The 18324-nt window shown below is 36.0% G+C and overlaps 1 protein-coding gene across 3 annotated transcripts in view; it reads left to right on the plus strand.

Annotated features, from left to right (window-relative positions):
- LOC106868253 (uncharacterized) overlaps nt 1-17019 on the plus strand; it is a 23472-nt gene extending 6453 nt beyond the window's left edge. For all 3 annotated transcript variants that reach the window (XM_014913424.3, XM_014913422.2, XM_014913423.2), the window contains 8 exons: nt 364-425; nt 4427-4514; nt 6506-6638; nt 7356-7484; nt 8915-9048; nt 11527-13849; nt 15020-15119; nt 16530-17019. In XM_014913424.3, coding sequence (XP_014768910.1) covers nt 364-425; nt 4427-4514; nt 6506-6638; nt 7356-7484; nt 8915-9048; nt 11527-13849; nt 15020-15119; nt 16530-16900 — 3340 coding nt within the window. In that variant the 3' untranslated portion in view covers nt 16901-17019. The remainder of the gene's footprint in view (nt 1-363; nt 426-4426; nt 4515-6505; nt 6639-7355; nt 7485-8914; nt 9049-11526; nt 13850-15019; nt 15120-16529) is intronic.
- Nucleotides 17020-18324: the final 1305 nt, after the last annotated feature.

Here is an 18324-nt window from a genome sequence, read left to right on the forward strand (position 1 = left end):
GTACGAAAACAAATTTGTAGTGGGTTTGACTATAATTTTAAAAAATCGATCCTATTTCATGTTTCTTTTACTCATTTACTAGTTTCAATCATTGGACTGCGGCCATGCTGGGGCACCATATTTAAGTGTTTAGTCGATTACATCGATCTTAGTATTTATTTCAGTCTAATACTCAATTAATCTCTCTCTATTTGTCGGACTGCTACAAGCATAAAAACAAACAAGACTTCTTTTTCGAAGTGAGCGTCTTAACTACACCACCATGTCAAAGTATAAATGTTTACGCTATATCAAGTAAACTAATATTATTCATTCAATAATTTAAATATCTGTCTTCATCTCCTTTTCTTCATTTTACCCTAGATTTTCGCCATATCGGAACAGATCAAATTCTGTTGACGTTTTAAACTACGTAAGAAAATTTGGTAAGTATTCATTGCGTAAAGCCCTTTTCTTCTATATGCTGGTTCTCCTGTTACTCAGGAGGCGCAATGACCCAGTGGTTAGGGCAGTGGACTCGCGGTCATAGGATCGCGGTTTCGATTTCCCGACCGGGCGTTGTGAGTGTTTATTGAGCGAAAACACCTAAAGCTCCACGAGGCTCCGGCATGGGATGGTGGCGAACCCTGCTGTACTCTTTCACCCAAACTTTCTCTCACTCTTACTTCCTGTTTCTGTTGTGCCTGTAATTCAAAGGGTCAGCCTTGTCACACTGTTTCACACTGAATATCCCCGAGAACTGCGTTAAGGGTATACGTGTCTGTGGAGTGCTCAGCCACTTGCACGTTAATTTCACGAGCAGGCTGTTCCGTTGATCGGATCAACTGGAACCCTTGACGTCGTAAGCGAAGGAGTGCCAACAACTTGTTACTCAAGTTAATAAATCCCACCAGGCTTATGTATTCATATCGACAAATACATGCATATAAACACATGTACAACAAAGCGACGATGCGTATAAGTTGTATTGAAAATACGCGTATGTTTTCATTTCATTAAGGCTTTCTTTTTATATTTTCGTACGTGTTCTTTGGCGTTTGATTTGTAGTCCATCGCAACGTTTCTAAAACTTCACGGTCTCATCTTCTGAATTGAGTAATTTTGGCAGATGCTTCTATTTCATAGCAGATAGGGCTAATAAACAGTACGTACAATGCCTTGCACTAAACCAAAACCTATCTGTAATAATCTAGAAAACGCACAAATTAAAACTTCGTTATGAATAACAAACCAAAAGGCTATAAACCTAAGAGCAACATGATAAATTTGAACTATATATTTGAGTGTAAATTGTTGTTGTTGGCACTTCGTCGCTTACGACGTCGAGGGTTACAGTTAATCCGATCAACGGAACAACCTGCTCGTGAAATTAACGTGCAAGTGGCTGAGCACTCCACAGACACGTGTACTCTTAACGTAGTTCTCGGGGATATTCAGCGTAACACAGTGTGACAAGGCTGACCCTTTGGATTACAGGCACAACAGAAACAGGAAGTAAGTGACAAACTGGAAAAGCTAAAGTTTTCAAAAAACTAAAAAATAAAAGTAAAATAAAAATAAATTCAAACAACTTACATGCATATTATAATTACAATCTTTAAACGGAAAAACAAAAATAATGCAAAAAGTTTCTCATGTTCAAAATGTAAATTTGTTTTTGTGATCAACATTCCAGCGCTGAAACGCTGGGGCTTTCTTGTACATTTGTTAGAAACCATCTTCTTCTTTACAAGAAGATATTTACAAAATTTTGTAAAGAATAACGGGTCCATAGACAAAAAAATATCGTTGAGAACTCCTGGGCTAGACCAATCACATTGGGAATAGGCAGTACCTTCTATTAAGTATCAGCAACGTACTTAATCTAAATAATGAGATTCTAAGGGCATTAGGAGGTTATTGATAGATTTAAACCTAAACTGTTCCAAAGAGGCTGGAAAACACTCAAGAGAGTATTAAAAGAGCATTAACTAACTTACTAACATACGCTTATTGACGACGGTCTATTTTAATTTGTACTTATTTCCCTTACTCCACTCTCGCCTTCAAAAGCGAAACAGAGTTGTCTCCCATACTTGCAGATGAAATTACGCATAGTTTGTTCATCTATGTACCTTAAACATCGGAAACACATTTTCGTTGTGTGTATCTGTATATAGGAGTATGTATACATGCATAAGTGTATGTATACACATGTATGTCTGTGTATGTTTGTGTATGCCTATATCTATCTATCTATCTATCTATCTATCTATCTATCTATCTATCTATCTATCTATCCGTGTATATGTGTGCATATATATATATATAAATATCTGGATGAATACACACACACACACACACACACACACACACACACACACACACACACACACACAGTTGGTCCAAATGACACCACGGTCATTCCCGCAGACATGTTCATACTTGTAATATGATCTAAAAAGGTATTTAAATATCCACAACTCAGACGAGACAAACAACACTGTACCACTTGAGGTGAAACATATTTTCACTGTTCGTAATGAGAATTTGATACAGCTCTCTGTCACAAAAGTCACTTACGTACACAGGCACGAAAGAAGTGGTCAGGCTTTGAATAAGCGCAGAATACCCTATCCGTCTGTCTGCCTGTCTGTGTGTCTGTCTGTCTGTCTCTGTGTGTCTCTGTCTGCTTGTCTGTCTGTCTATCTGTTTGCCTTTCTCTGTGTCTATACACACACACACACACACACACACACACGCACAAACGGGTAAGCACATAACACAGAACAAGGCGGAAAAATAGTATTCGAATACCGAAGGTAGAGCTATATGATTGTATTAAGAGTGCAAAATCCTTCACAAACTATTACTCAAAGTTTTAAGTTACCGTTCGTCGGACAGTTGTGATCATGCTGTCTGACGAATGCTAATGTGAAACTCTGAGTAACAGCTTTTGGAGATTTTTGCAGCTTTAATAAAAGTATACATACATACATATATACTTACATACATAAACACACATGTACATACATATACATATATAGATACATATTACAGCAATGGAGTTTAGATAAAAATTATATCAAAGGCGTTTAGGAGTGAACCGAACATGCTATCAGCATTTACCATAAATTGTCATAGGGAATGATCAATTTAAGGTCCTATGAGTTTTTGATGTATAGATCGACCCATGGGATTGAAGCAAGACGACAAGATATTATCATCCTGGACAAATTGTTAAAACAATCTTTCAGCACAGATGTGGCTATGTCTTCTGACATGAATGTGATGGTTCAAGATAATAATGCCCTGATGTAGTACATGACAGGGCTTCTAATCTTAATTGATTGGAAGTGTTATCATGTACGTTGTTTTGTCTTGGTATAAAAAGATAGGTTACAGCAAATATTCTGCTCAATATCACAGATTTGCTTTCCAGTTGCTTGATCTTATCCAGTTGAGCATGTCCCTTAGTGGCTGACAATATATGCATCTCTGATAAAGAGCAGGAGTAGTTGGGGATCATCATAGCCATGTGCTGAGAGGAATTCTTTGGGTTTGGATAATTCACCTTTGGAAATATGGGTGTTTTCTTCATCATCCTTAAATAGCCCTTATTCAGGGATCTTTTGAGTGGGATGGGCTACTCGACCTGAAGAATATTCTAACTGGGCCCCGCCTGCAAGGTCATGTGCTGTTTATCTTGATATGAGATCAGTATGTCGCGCACATATGGTTGTGACGCATGTGCCTGGTGTACCCTTATCAGATGGGTAGTCATGACAGGTATACTTCGCTTCGTATATTTTACCCCGCTGTCACTTTGAGGGCAAGCACTGCTCTCTCACTCAATACTACTACTACTACTACTACTACTACTACTACTACTACTACTACTACTACTACTACTACTACTACTACTACTAATAATAATAATAATAATAATAATAATAATACTAATAATAAGAGTGTTGACAAATATGGAGACCACCTGAGAATTGAGAGATCACCAAAATGTGGCAACTGCGAAAGTTAAACATAAAAGTTGATTTTGTCGCCATCGGAGCATTGGGTTTAATACCACCCAATGTGAAAAAACAAAACAAAACAAACATCTGGACACTTTAAAAATACCCAACAACCTTGGTGTATTGCAAAAATCGGCTCTAATTGGAACTCCACGCATATTGCGCAAGGTACTTTCTGTCTGAGGTCCTTGTTGTGACTTGACAGACAGTACAAAACCACGGTGTATACAACATCTTCAATCTACAACAACGTCGCAGTGGATACTGTGCGACGTCTTCAATAATAACATAAAAGTGTATGCAAATTTTAATGAATATTATGTCTACCACGATAAAATTATTCTATCCTTATAGCACCGTTCTCAGAACGAATCACTTACCTAACAAGTTTAACAAAGGAATATGTTATATTTCAGAAAAAAGAAACAAAGTGAACCTTGCTGAAAGAATGTCAATATATTCATTGAAATTGCCTACCAAATTACTTAGCACTAAAAGACCACGGTAATTTTGTTCTATTTTTTTGTTCGTTTTAAAAACTTTTGATGTTTATTATTCTATTAGTTTCTTTTGACTAGGCCTTCTGGTGTAAAATTTGTAGTTTGAGTTGTGACCGATCGTATTGTTTCTATTCATTATGATATTTTGTAATGGTCAAATCATGATGTAGGTATATATAATATAGTTTTGTCAGGGAAATAATGTAAGTGAGGTGAAATTTTATCCACTAATTAGGAACTGAATCCGTGTATATTGTGCTTATTTACCGATACCTTATCTGTTACACAATGACACCTTATCTGTCGTGCAATGACACCGTCTATATAAAGATTATTTTGACTCCACTTTGATTTATTGTGATCAGATTTATAATATGTGACCGATTAATATTTAGATTTAGTGAATCTCTAAGCTATAAAATAGCTGGAAGTCTCTTATAAGAAAATTACACTAAATGGTCTAACAGAAATTAGAAACGTTTATGCCTTTGAAATTTTTAAATCTCCAAGCAGTTTGTAAGTTATAAGCTGGAGATTATTTAGCTAATATCTCAACATGGCAGTGGTTGTGACAAACATTGTTTCTCCAATGTCATTTGTTACAAAAAGAAAATCGAAGTTATTTCAACTGTGTATCGCACCTGATCTACGTGGTCATAGCCTCGACTTGTCAAAAGCTCCTTGAGTTCGGGTTTCCGATATACATGTTAGCTTTTCTAGTAATTAACGATTCACATTTATAAGGTAGTGGAATTAGTGGTTGGGTAATCGGTTCACGATCTTGTGATTGTAAGTTCGATTCCCGGTGACGCGTTGTGTCTTGGAGCAAGACATTTTATTTCACATTGCTCCAGTCCACTCAGCTGGCAAAAATGAGTTGTACCTGTAATTCAAAAAGGGCCAATCTTGTGACATTCTGAGTCATGCTGAATCTCCCTGAGAACCACGCTAAAGGTAGGCGTATCTGTAGAGAGGCTCAGCCACTTGTACGTTAATTTCAAGAGAAGGCTGTTACGTTGATCGGATCAACTGAAACACTCGTCGTTGTAAACGACAGAATGCCTGGACAGGTAGGAGGAGCAGTTAGAGAATAGCAACATAAAGCAAATGAATAAGATTAAAATATCAAAATATCAAAACTTCATGGCATGTTCAAAGATGTAGTTCAATAGTTCCTGTACGATATTTACCAATTCTAGCATGAGCAAAGAAGGATATGATGAATGCCAGTGTGACTCTCTCTTTTATTCTTTTATTTGTTTCAGTTATTTGACTGTGGCCATGCTGGAGCACCGCCTTTAGTCGAACAAATCGACGCTAGGACTTATTCTTTGTAACTCTAGAACTTATTCAATCGGTCTCATTTGTCGAGCCAGTAAGTTACAGGAACGTAAGCAAACCAATATCGGTTATCAAGCGATGGTGGGGGGGGCAAACACAGACACACACGCATATACACACACATACATTTATATATACGACGGGCCTCTGTCAGTTTCCATCTACCAAATCCACTCACAAGGCGTTGCTCGGCCCGAGGCTATGGTAGAAAACACTTGCCCAAGGTGCCACGCAGTGGGACTGAACCCAGAACCATGTGGTTGGGAAGCAAGCTTCTTACCACAGAGTCACGCCTGCGCCTGTGTGAATAGCTATGATTTCATATTTAATCACAAGTAATATCATTTTATAATGCCAGAAATGAGGAAGCATATCACAGGTGCATTACTGTCAGAGATTTGCGCAATACAAAAAACAAAACAAAACAAAATAAAATACATGTTAATTTGTTTAAAGGTATTTCTCAGTAATTTCTTAACTGTAATGGAAACGGTCGGCACCACTTTGCAGATCACTGCCGAAAGTCTTATCATTGTTTGTTAATTAAGAAAGAGTTATGTCCCTTCTCAAAGCAATAAATTGCGTCCGCAACTGTTTTATTAATAAGCTCTATGGCGTATTGCATGGTTATTGTATCTATTATTTCATTTCTAGGATAATAACAAAGAGATTATCAAATATCGAAGCAGAACATTTAGCATGTGAATTGACTTACATAAATAAGATACTTCTTTTGAAAGTAAGGATAGATGATGTACAGAGTATAAACTCCCAATGTATTTCAGAGGTAAGATTCGGCGGTTTTTTGCATCGCTATTCTAACTGCAAAACTTGTATGGTAATATATGAATAAAAATTGTTGAGATTAAGTCCTCAAAATCGCGATGACATTCACTTAAATATTTGACTCGAAAAATTTCACACTTTCATGTATAGATGCTCATGTGTAAGAATATAAATGCATGCATACAGATAGATGGACAGAATAGAAACATAGACATGCAAACACATGCTTTTATGTATTTTGTGGCACAAAGACCTAAAAATATTCAATACTCTCCTTTGTTTGAAGAGTAGAATCTGCTAAGTTTGTCAAACATGGAACGAAGGGATTACAAAATCAAACGAAAGGTTTGAACATTGCGGTTGAATTTATTCAGTCGTCAAGTCCACAAACATCTTTGACGGTCTCTTGCTCCCGTCCATACAAAAGCAAGATGGCTGTGTGAACGAGATTCTCGGCAGTATGTGTCTTTGCGCTTACCATATTTCTTGCACTGCAGCGTTTGTTACATTGTCTTTACTGATTCTGTCCAGTCTGCGAAAGAATCACATCTCATAAATAACAAAACATTAAAAGCGTAGGAAAAGACTTAAATGAAGCGCCTCTCTCTCTCTCTCTCTCTCTCTCTCTCTCTCTCTCTCTCTCTCTCTCTCTCTCTCTCTCTCTCTCTCTGGCGCCCGCCAACACCGTGGTACTTTGTATTTCTTTTTGTGTGTGCAGATGTACGCAAATAACAGTCTGGTAATATGGATGACGTTCTCAGAACAAATGAGGAATATGGTTGTTGCAGAAGTGGTCATTCAAAAAGATATGCTTGAAAGATTACAAGCCATGCGCTATTTCATGAAGGTAAAAACCAAGGAAGTATTTATCTCGCTCACACTTATACATACATACATACATACATACATACATACATACATACATACATTCATACATACATACATACATACATACATACATGCATTCATACATACATACATACATACACACATACATACATACATACATACATACATATATTCATACATACTTACATGCATGCATACATGCATACATACACATTTTACATACATACATACCAACATATACACATACATACATACATACATACATACACACATACATACACATATATACATATATACACACATGCATACACATACATGCACACATGCACACATACATACATGCACACATACATACATACACACATACATATGTTATATTTTTTACTGTTTTCAGGTATTTGATTATAGACATCCTGGGGCATGCTGGGACATGACTAAAACTCTTGAAGTGTTGTAGTCGAATAAATCGACCCCTGGACTTAATTTTTTTATGCCTAGTACTTATTCTATCAGGTGATTTTGCTGAACCACTAAGTTACGGGGACATAAACACATCAACACCGTTTGTCAAGCGGTGGAGGGGGACAAACACAATAACACACACTTAGATATATGCATATAATATATGCGACAGGTTTCTTTCAGTTTCCGTTTACCAAATCCACTCACAAAGCTTTGGTCGGCCCAAGGATGAAGTTAAACAGACTTGCCTAAGTTGTCACCCAGTGGGACTGAACGCAGAACCATGTGGTTGGGAAGTAAGTTTCTTACCACACAGCCAAACATACATACAACATTCATAGATGATTATTTCTACTCTGGGTACAAGCTCTTGACAATTCTGGGGGAAGGGGCCTAGTCAATTATATCAACTCCAGTGCATAACTGGTACTTATTTCATCGATCCTGAAAGGATGAAAGGCAAAGTCGACCTCGGTGGAATTTGAACTCAGAACGTAGCTGTAGACTAAATACCGCTAAGCGTTTCTCCGCCATACTAACGATTCTTATTTCTTTATTGCCCACAAGGGGCTAAACATAGAGGAACAAACAAGGACAGACAAAGGGATTAAGTCGATTACATCGACCCCAGTGCGTATTTATTTATTTTAATAAGATGAGAAAATAGAGAGCTAATTAGTAAATTATTGTTTATTAATTAAAAACATTGATTAACATCCCTTACAACTGTTTCAATTCCAGGCCTTCAGAAAATTAATTAATAAAAATAAAAAATTATTTGAAAGTAGAATCTCGTCAGAGGTAGTTTCTTCAACATGCAGGAATTGAACACTTATTTTGTATCTTAAGCTACCTCCGACGAAATTTGACTTTCAAATTATTTTAAATTTAATTAATTAATTTTCTGAAGGTCTGGAATTGAAACAGCTGTAAGTAACATTCTGAATATTTTTGTTTTATTTAAAGGTTGCCATTGTTTGTTGGAAGATACAAAACTTCAATACGACAGCCAACATACTTTGTGCTTTTCACTCCCCAGCAATTTATAACCTGAAGAAAGCATGGGACTGTTTCAAGATGAAATATCCCTTCACATATCAGTACGTATTTTTACTGTTGCTAACTATATACTACAAATAATAATAATAATGATAATAATAATAATAATAATAATAATAATAATAATAATAATAATAATAATAATATTAATAGAAGTGAGAGAAAATGAAGCATTTCAAAACAAACTAAACGAGATGTAACTGCCTATTTATTCATAACTTCAAAAGGGAGCAGGATTAATGGAAATACTGGAGCGTCGAACAAAATGCTTTACGGCTTTTGTCCTGACTCCGTACATTCTGAGTTTAAATACTGTTGAGGTCAACTTTGCCTTTCATCCCTCCGAAGTCGATAAAACAATGTACCAGTCAAGTACTGGGGTAGATTTAATCGGCTAATACCCTTCCCCAAATTTTCAGGACTTGTTCATAATTTCAAGGTCTGTTTTATGACCTGACGGTTACTCGCTTGTATGGATTATAGAAACGTAGCTAAGTACATAATAGATTAGCGTGGTACAATACTCACTACTAGTTCACAACGGTCTGCAAAACTTATATTACGTGCGCACATGTGTGTGTTTGTGTGCATGTGAGTGTGTGTGTGCGTGCGTGAACTTGAAAACAAATCACTTATATTCCATTGTACTATAGGCACAAGTTTCGAAATTTCGGAGAAAGAGTAAGTCAGTTACATCGACCCCGCCTCACCACCAGTGCTCAACTGGTACTTATTTTATCGATCTCGAAAGGATGAAAGGCAAAGGCCATCACAGCAGAATTTGAACTTAGAATGTAAAGACGGACGAAATGCCACTAAGCATTTTGTCCGGAGTCCTAACGATTCTACTGGCTCACCGCCTTTAAGAAGGAATCTTTAAGAATGTTAAACATAAGAAAGAGTTAAAAAGCAGTGAATGTGTTATAATTCGAAGGTTCTAAACAACGAGACTAAAGGCGAGTGGACTTGTGGTTAAAGTAGTGGGCTCAAGAATTTTACATAATAGGTTCGATTCTTGGACCGTGCAGTACACTGTGTCCTTGAGCAAGATACTTCATTTCACGTAATACGGTCCACTCAGCTAAGAATTGTCCTTTGGGCAACTGGGGGGAAATTGGCGTCCGTTCACGTCAGAGAAAGTCTGGTGTTCCGAATTACCTAAGACATTCAATACTTCATTTCATTGTACCATCCATTTTTATATTATATATTATATATTCCATATTCTATATCCCACATTAATTTTACAAGAATATAAATAAAACATAAAAAACAGACAGAGTTGGAACTCTTTTAAATAAAATAATATATATATATATATATATATATATATATACTGGCAAACGCCCCCGCCCATTGGATGATGTAAATTCATGATAGAACTGGAGTCTAAAATAGTGCAATTCCGCTTCTGTCTATGCTTAAAATTGAGGATTATTTGACATAGTTGAGACGTTAAATCAAAAATAAGTGGTATTCAAAAGGGAACATGTTTTGCAGATATCGGGTTTTTAAATGTGAAAATATGGAAAATTATCGTTCGGAATGCCGTTTAATTAACTGGATGGCTGAAGAATTGGTACAAAAAGCATACACGACATTGCTATGGACATGAAAGCAATCTGTAAGAAAATATGTTTAATTGCAATATGAAATTATCTGAGGCATCTGGGAGACTGCATTGAAATGAAAAAAATGCTTGACTTTAACAACGGGCATTTGTTGGAAGATTAACATAACTTATCGTGAAAAGTAAATAAGCGCAATAAGGGCCAACCTGAAGGGATTTCAACTCAACGGAAAAACTATTGGAGGCTGCCTTGTAAACCACGTTTTTTGTCAATGTTTCGGGAGTGTAGTAGAAGAGATTGGCCGAGTTTCCAAATCTGGAACACTCCATGTACAGCTGTCCGTGTGAAAAGCATGGTGTATTGAGGTCCAGCCCAACCACTTATAGTGACTGATATTGGGCTTTGTTAATGGTCATAGCAAAGCTTAATCGAATGGGGAATTGGACTCTATCCATCGCAAAGACACAGTTAGACGGAATAAGTGGAACTCGGGGAATAATAGCAGACTCACCAGTGCCTTTTCCTGTTATGATTGTGGCTTCGAGAGCGTTATCTAACATTTTCTTAAAGACCAGGCTACGTACATATATATATATATATATATATATATATATATATATATATATATATATATACATACATACATACATACATACATACATATATATATATATATATATATATATATATATATATATATATATATGTACGTAGCCTGGTCTTTAGGCGTGTTACATTCATGATTGCTAGGTTGTGGGTTCGATTCTCTAACCGGGTGACACGTTGTGCTCTTAAGCAAAGGACTTCATTTCACGTTGCTCCAGACTACGCAGCTGTAAATGGGTAAACTTGCAAGGACTAGTCATCCGATACATATTCCTACGCTATATTTGTTTCAAAGATATCTTCCTCATTGTGTATGCTTAATAACTCTTGTATGTCTCACAGTTCGTTTCAGAAACTTTCATCCGTTTTCTTCGAAGATAATTGTCGATCCTACCGCAATGCATTTAGAAAAGCTATTGATAATCCACCGTACATTCCATGGATTTCCCATTTTTTAAACCACACAATAATTCCAACATGGAAAACTTACGTACATGGTTGGAAGAAAAACCGAATCCGAAATTTACTAAATGAGAAACTACAACCACTTCAATGTAGAAGATACATAACTAATTCAAACTTGTATATCTCAGAGTTAACCAAAACCCGAAGTTATAAAGATTGGAGGAATATGAGTGACCCGACGATAAAGCAATCTATCAAAGGTCCAAAAACTAATGAAGAAAATAATCTTGTAAATACAACTCAACATAAAGTATCATATAAAGAATTTTTTCCGGAAGTTAATAAATATCACATGGATATCAAGGACATAGATATCCAGAATGCAGAAGGTTCATATAAAAAAACAACAACTCAAAAATTGAATAAAGCAGAGTTAAATCTCGCTTTAGGTCAAATAAAACATGGGATTGTATCCGACGATTTAACTAACAAAAAAGCCTATCGATTTCGCACTCATTATCAAGTACAACGTTATCAATTAAAATCCAGCGACGAAAAAAGAGGAAAATCAACTTCTACAAAATCCAAAACAGATTCTTCTCCGACGACAAGTACTTCAGATAATATGCCAAAATCTACGTCGACCAGTAACGCAAACGGTGAAGAAAGTATTTCAATCGCATCAAGTTTTAGTTTGCCAACAGAAAATATAAACAAATCGAGTGTTCCAAATAATAAAGGAAAAACAAATCAAATAGAAAAACGTAACGAAGCCAATGATCAGGAAGTGGACGAAAATATCTCTGCATCGTTTGTTGTAAGTCAAAACACAAAAGAAGGGCAAATAACTGGTGGTAAGCGAGTGCTTTCAGCAACAAACTCTGACAGCAGTGATTACAGGGAGGTTGTTGAAATTTCTCAAGAATATGTTAAAGAGAATGATACACAAAATATATGCAAAACCCTTCCGAAATTAAGTTTCTCTCAATCAAGCGTTTTGAATGAGAATGCTAACAAATTAGTTCCGACAATGAGACGAAGGAGTGAAACTTGTTTTCATGTTGTTTACCAGCACCCTTTGTCAATGAATGAAAACATGAGCGAGCCAGAATACTTTCAAGGCGTTTCAGTGTCTTCATCGATAGAAAAACTCAGTAGAACATTACCAGATATTTCAGCAGAAAAGTTATCTTTCGAAAATATTAGTAAAGAAGTTAGTATTTTTCAAAAATATCCTGAAAAAACAAACTCTTTAAAACACAATCATGAAGAAGATGGCGTTTTAGAACATGATTATGAAGAATCTCATGCCATAGAACAAGTTTCTAAAGAAATTGGCGTTTTCCATACAATTTCCGAGCAAGGTAGTATTTTGAAAAATATTCCTGGAGAAGATTGTGATCTTCAAGCAATTTCTGGTGAAGTTAAACCTTTCAATAATGTCTCCGACGAAGTGAGTATTGCCGAAAAGTTTCAGGAAGTATCCTGTGCTTTCAAACACCTTCGCGATGAAATTATTGCATTGGAAAATTTGCCGGAAGAAGCCAATGTTTTAGAAAACATTCTTAACGAAAGTGATGCTTTCGATAAAATCCGTGACGTGGCCGGTGCTTTAGAAATGTTTGTCAAAGAAGTCGGTTGTTTCGAAATGCTTCTTCTCAAAGAAGACGCCTTCGAGAAAATTCGTGAAATAGCCGATGTTGTGAAAACAATTGTTGAAGAAGTTAGTGGCTATAAAAATGCTTGTAAACAAGTTACTGATAACATCTCGAATACATTAGTAAATGAGGCAAGTAGAGATGTAAACAAACAAATTAATGAGAAACAGGAGAATAGACTATGTGAAGTTCCTTTGAAATTGAGTTACTCTAAGTCAAGTATTTCCAGTAAGAGTAGTGCTAAGTCAGTGAGTTACATATCAAGTAAAAGACATTTTAAAAATATCAACGAGAAAGATGGTAAGGACCAGTCTGTTAGATTTAATATTTCCAAGTCAAATATTTCAACAAAGATGACAAGTGAAATATCAAGTCGCTCGATGAGTGATGTAAGGAAACCTCGCTCAGCTTCTTTTAGATCATCCAATGAATCAGTTAAAAGTAATCCCACAGCTCCATGTGTCCAGGCATCGAAGACTAAACCGCTTAAGAGAAATATTCCTCAAAATTCTATTCAAAAGAAGAAGCTGAAAAAGAGTGACGAGAAAACAGAAGCGAACACCAAAAAAGAGAATATATTGCAAGCGAAAAACATACATACGGTAAATATAACATCTGTTACAAGAGTGATATTTGTATACATTCATGTATATACATTATATGTACACACACACATACACAGAGTAAATGTAATATTTGTTCGATTTAGAGTGTATTCACCAAGATGACCACCCCGTTGGGAATTCAGGACTGCTAAAATGTTTCTAGCTTTGAATAAAAAAAAATATAGGAGGACCTATTAATTATAATTTTATTCAACATAGTCGTCTCTCAGATTAATACACTTATGGCAGTGGTCCTTCAGTTTTTCTAAGCCCTGTAAAAGAATACAGAAATTTGGGAACTTTTTAGCACCCCTTGAATATATATATATATGTGTGTGTGCGTGTGTGTGTGTGTGTGTGTGTGTGTGTGTGTGTGTGTGTGTGTGTGTGTAAGTATGTATATAAATAAACGTTCAAAGGGTAAAGGTTGACGGACTCTTTAAAGCTTCAGCTGGTTCATCTTCATCTGACAGATCTGACAAAACTTCGAGTTCACAGTCAATTTTTCCTTGTAAAAGTTTATAAATATGTACGCTATTAAAAAGTACTGAGTGATCAAATAACTGGTGACTCATCGGGCAAAATAGACAGAAGAGTCCATCGTCTTGTATTATTCTAATAAACATCTTAATTGCATTGAAGGGGTTTCCAACATCTACGATAATCACTAATAGGCATCTCCATGTAAAAACTTAACTATTATTAATATAAAAGTAATTAATATCTAGCATTTAATATTTATAAAAGTTATTCGTGCAGTTAATTGCAGAAGAAAATGAAAATATTTTTACATTTAATTATTAATTAAACATTTAACTTCTCGAAGTTAAAATAGTTATTCATTTAATTGCAGCCGATTAAAATATTCTAGACTTAATCCTTAATTAAACGTTTAACTTGTAATAGTTATAATAGTTATTTTTCTAGTTAATTCTAGAGGTTACTAAAAATATGCAACTAATGTTAACTATTTAACTTTTAATAGTTGTAATAGTCACTCATCCATTTAATTACAGAAGTTGATAAAAACATATTAAACACTTAATAGTTATATTTGTTATCAGCCAGTTAATTCTAGACTTTGATATAAAAAAAAGTCTCGATAAAAAAGTGTATATAAAAAAAGAACAAGAGAAAAAAACCCATTCCGTTTAACTACTATTCTAGAAACAAAGAGTATTAAACACAGAGAAAAAAGCATCTAACAGTACCGGTGGCGAAAGATGTTGCAAATGCGGCGCTGAAACAGATTCAAACTTAAACAAAGGTTAATATATCATTTTCTACCTTTATGTATGTGTTGTGTCTAGTAAAGTTGATGTTGAACACTTAAGCATGGAACAAGATTTTACAAGTTTTGTCGTTTTGAAAGACCGATGGATTGGATTTAGTGGGATAAAGTGTTACAATCAGTTGATCATCTGACCCTAAATATCCTTGTGGTATTTAGTTACAATTTCGAACATTTGGATTTCTAATCCTATCGTGTTTACTTGATCCTTCATGCTTCGGAGTCAATGAAATAAGCACTGCTTAGAAACATTTAACCTTGTATCACAGACCTATCTGAGACGCAATTTCTCACTCCTTCTTTATAGACATCTTTGCTATCCAGGCAACATTTATACTCAAAATTCACTCTAGAAAACTGTGCGTACTTCATATGTGGATTCCACTTTCTTCGTCCCTTACCTTTTTCACGCAGGTATCATTTACAAGAGTTTCTAGTTATTCTGGTTCAAAGATTCCCTCATCCATTTCTCAAAATAAACTTCCTTCCTTCCTGCCCGTAGCAAGCTCAAAATCATAAGTACATGGTTCTACTGTGAAGTGCTTAAATTTCTAAGTAATGTTCTTGTATCGAAGAATAAGTAATTGCTCTATGGGTGTTGGTGATTCGAGAAATTGATTAGCCTTTGATCACTTTGCTAATGAGAATATATAGGCACTTTGTAAGGCGGTGAGATCGCAGAATCATTAGCACGCTGGGAAAAATGATTAGAAGCATTTCGTCCGTCTATATGTTCTGATTTAAAGTTCTGCTGAGCTCGACTTTGCCCTTCATCCTTTCCAGAGTCGATAAAATAAGTACCAGTTGAGCATTAGGGTCGATGTAAATGACTTAGCCCCTCCCTCGAAGTTGCTGGCCTGGTGTCAAACTTCAAACTAATATTTAAGCACCCGATGATGATATATTTCACATGGTTGATGCTCTTTTGTTATTTTATATGATAGGACAGGTTTGTTTTATTTTGTCTAATTAGCATTGCTACGACATTCGTTAAAAGCCGTATTTATTAGTTTTGTTAGTCTGTATGAATTAGAAAGATATTGACGAAGAGATTAGAAACTCACAAATCTTGGGGCTTATTCACAACTGTCAGTATTTTGATGACCATTTAGACATTGCAACGTAATCATTCGACTCTCAGTTCTTAGCTTCTGCTTGCTACGAGGAACAATGATCAAATCATGTAGGTAAGTTTCCGGCGATAGATTGGCGTCAAATCCAGGAACACGCTTAAATCTCATCCGCTTAACGTTATAAATAGCTGAAACTACTCACTGCCCCTCATAATTTATCTTAGCACTTAGAAACCATTTGTTTCATAAAAATAGCAAGTTTGATGTTTAAATAAACATATTTATATGCATTTTTCATTTCGTTTTGTTTTAGAGGATCACATTGTTCAAAATTCGAACCGCTCCGCCCTGAATCTACGGGATAAAATGAGATCAAAGATAAGGGAAATACTTATGAAAAAGTACAAAGGGAATTGTTCAACTACCAATCTTGATCAGACTTTATATAACTTCTATAAACTCAAAGGTGGGAAAAGCTGTTCTGCAGCATATTTCGATCTCTGGAAATGCTCACTGTGTGGTTGTGATGTTTGTATCTATGCTGATCTCCCTCAGTCTTTACTTCTATGTTTTCAGAAAGCAGCAAACTGTTACAACTTTCAAAGTCAATATAACGTAAGAATGTTTCTGAAATCCTACATTTTCACAGAAATGGAAAAATTGTTTACCGAAAGTAAAAATTAACATTCTTTCCTGAAAACAAAACAAGAAGGAAAAATGACAAAACACACACACACACACACACACACACACATACACCTCATACACATACGATGAAATAAAGCAATACATATTTTATCATACTGAAGCCTAAGAGTAAAAATGTTCGAGTTAAAACAAGTATTGAGTCTTGACCCCTCCTCTCTGTGGTACGTATCGTTGCGATGTATTTACAGAAAGTGGCTAGCTGGCAGAATGGCTAGCTGGCAGAATGGCTAGCTCGTCGGTCTTGCGGTATTTGTATTGGTAATTTAAGTTCCGGGTTCAATTCCCACCACTATCAAACTTTGTCTTTCATCCCCACCCCAGGGTCGATAAAATAAATACTAGCCAAGTACTGGAGTCAACGGTTTCGACTATCCCGCCCCTCTCAAAACGTGTTTGTGTGTGTGTGTGTGGGTGTACTTAGGTGCTATGTCTAAAATCAATATTTATCGGGTGGGACGAAAAGCATCACAGCAGCGACTAGTGACAACTCCGTATTTTTAAACATAACGCGTCCATCATCGAATATCTTCGGACGAATAGTGCAGTAAATTTGCCTTTTAACGATGTATTTACGTGAAATATGATACATAAATGGATATTTTAAGCTAATCCTGCTTCTATTGCTTACTGCATATAACTGACGTCGTCTGTTATGACGACTAGCGTCCCTGTTGATCAAGTCAACGGATTACTCCGCTAGTGAAACTAACGTGGAAGTGACTGAGCAATCCACAAGCACGACTACCCTTAACGTAGTTCTTAGGCAGATTCATTGTGACACTGAATATTACTTAAAATTACAGGTACAACTCATTTTTGCCTGCTAAGTGAACAACGTGAAATGAAGTGTCGTGTTGAAGGACACCAGCAAAGACACAACCCTGCGATCGTGAGTGCCTGCATATGCAACATATAACGAACATGCATACAGGCACAGGAGTGGCTGTGTGGTAAGTAGCTTGCTTACCAACCACATGGTTCTGGGTTCAGTCTCACTGCGTGGCACCTTGGGTAAGTGTCTTCTACTATAGCCTCGGGCCACCGACCAAAGCCTTGTGAGTGGATTTGGTAGACGGAAACTGAAATAAGCCCATCGTATATATGTATATGTATATATATATATATATATATATATATATATATATATATATATATATATATATATATATATATATATATATATATATATATGTGTGTGTGTGTGTGTGTGTGTGTGTGTGTGTGTGTGTGTGTGTGTGTGTGTGCGTGCTTGTGTGTCTGTGTGTCTGTGTTTGTCGCCCCCCAACATCGCTTGACAACCGATGCTGGTGTGTTTACGACCCCGTAACTTAGCGGTTCGGCAGAATAAGTACTACGCTTACAAAGAATAAGTCCCAGGGTCGATTCTCTCGACTAAAGGC

Source organism: Octopus bimaculoides, chromosome 9 (assembly GCF_046866305.1).
Source record: "Octopus bimaculoides isolate indiv1 chromosome 9, ASM4686630v1, whole genome shotgun sequence".
Taxonomy (NCBI): domain Eukaryota; kingdom Metazoa; phylum Mollusca; class Cephalopoda; order Octopoda; family Octopodidae; genus Octopus; species Octopus bimaculoides.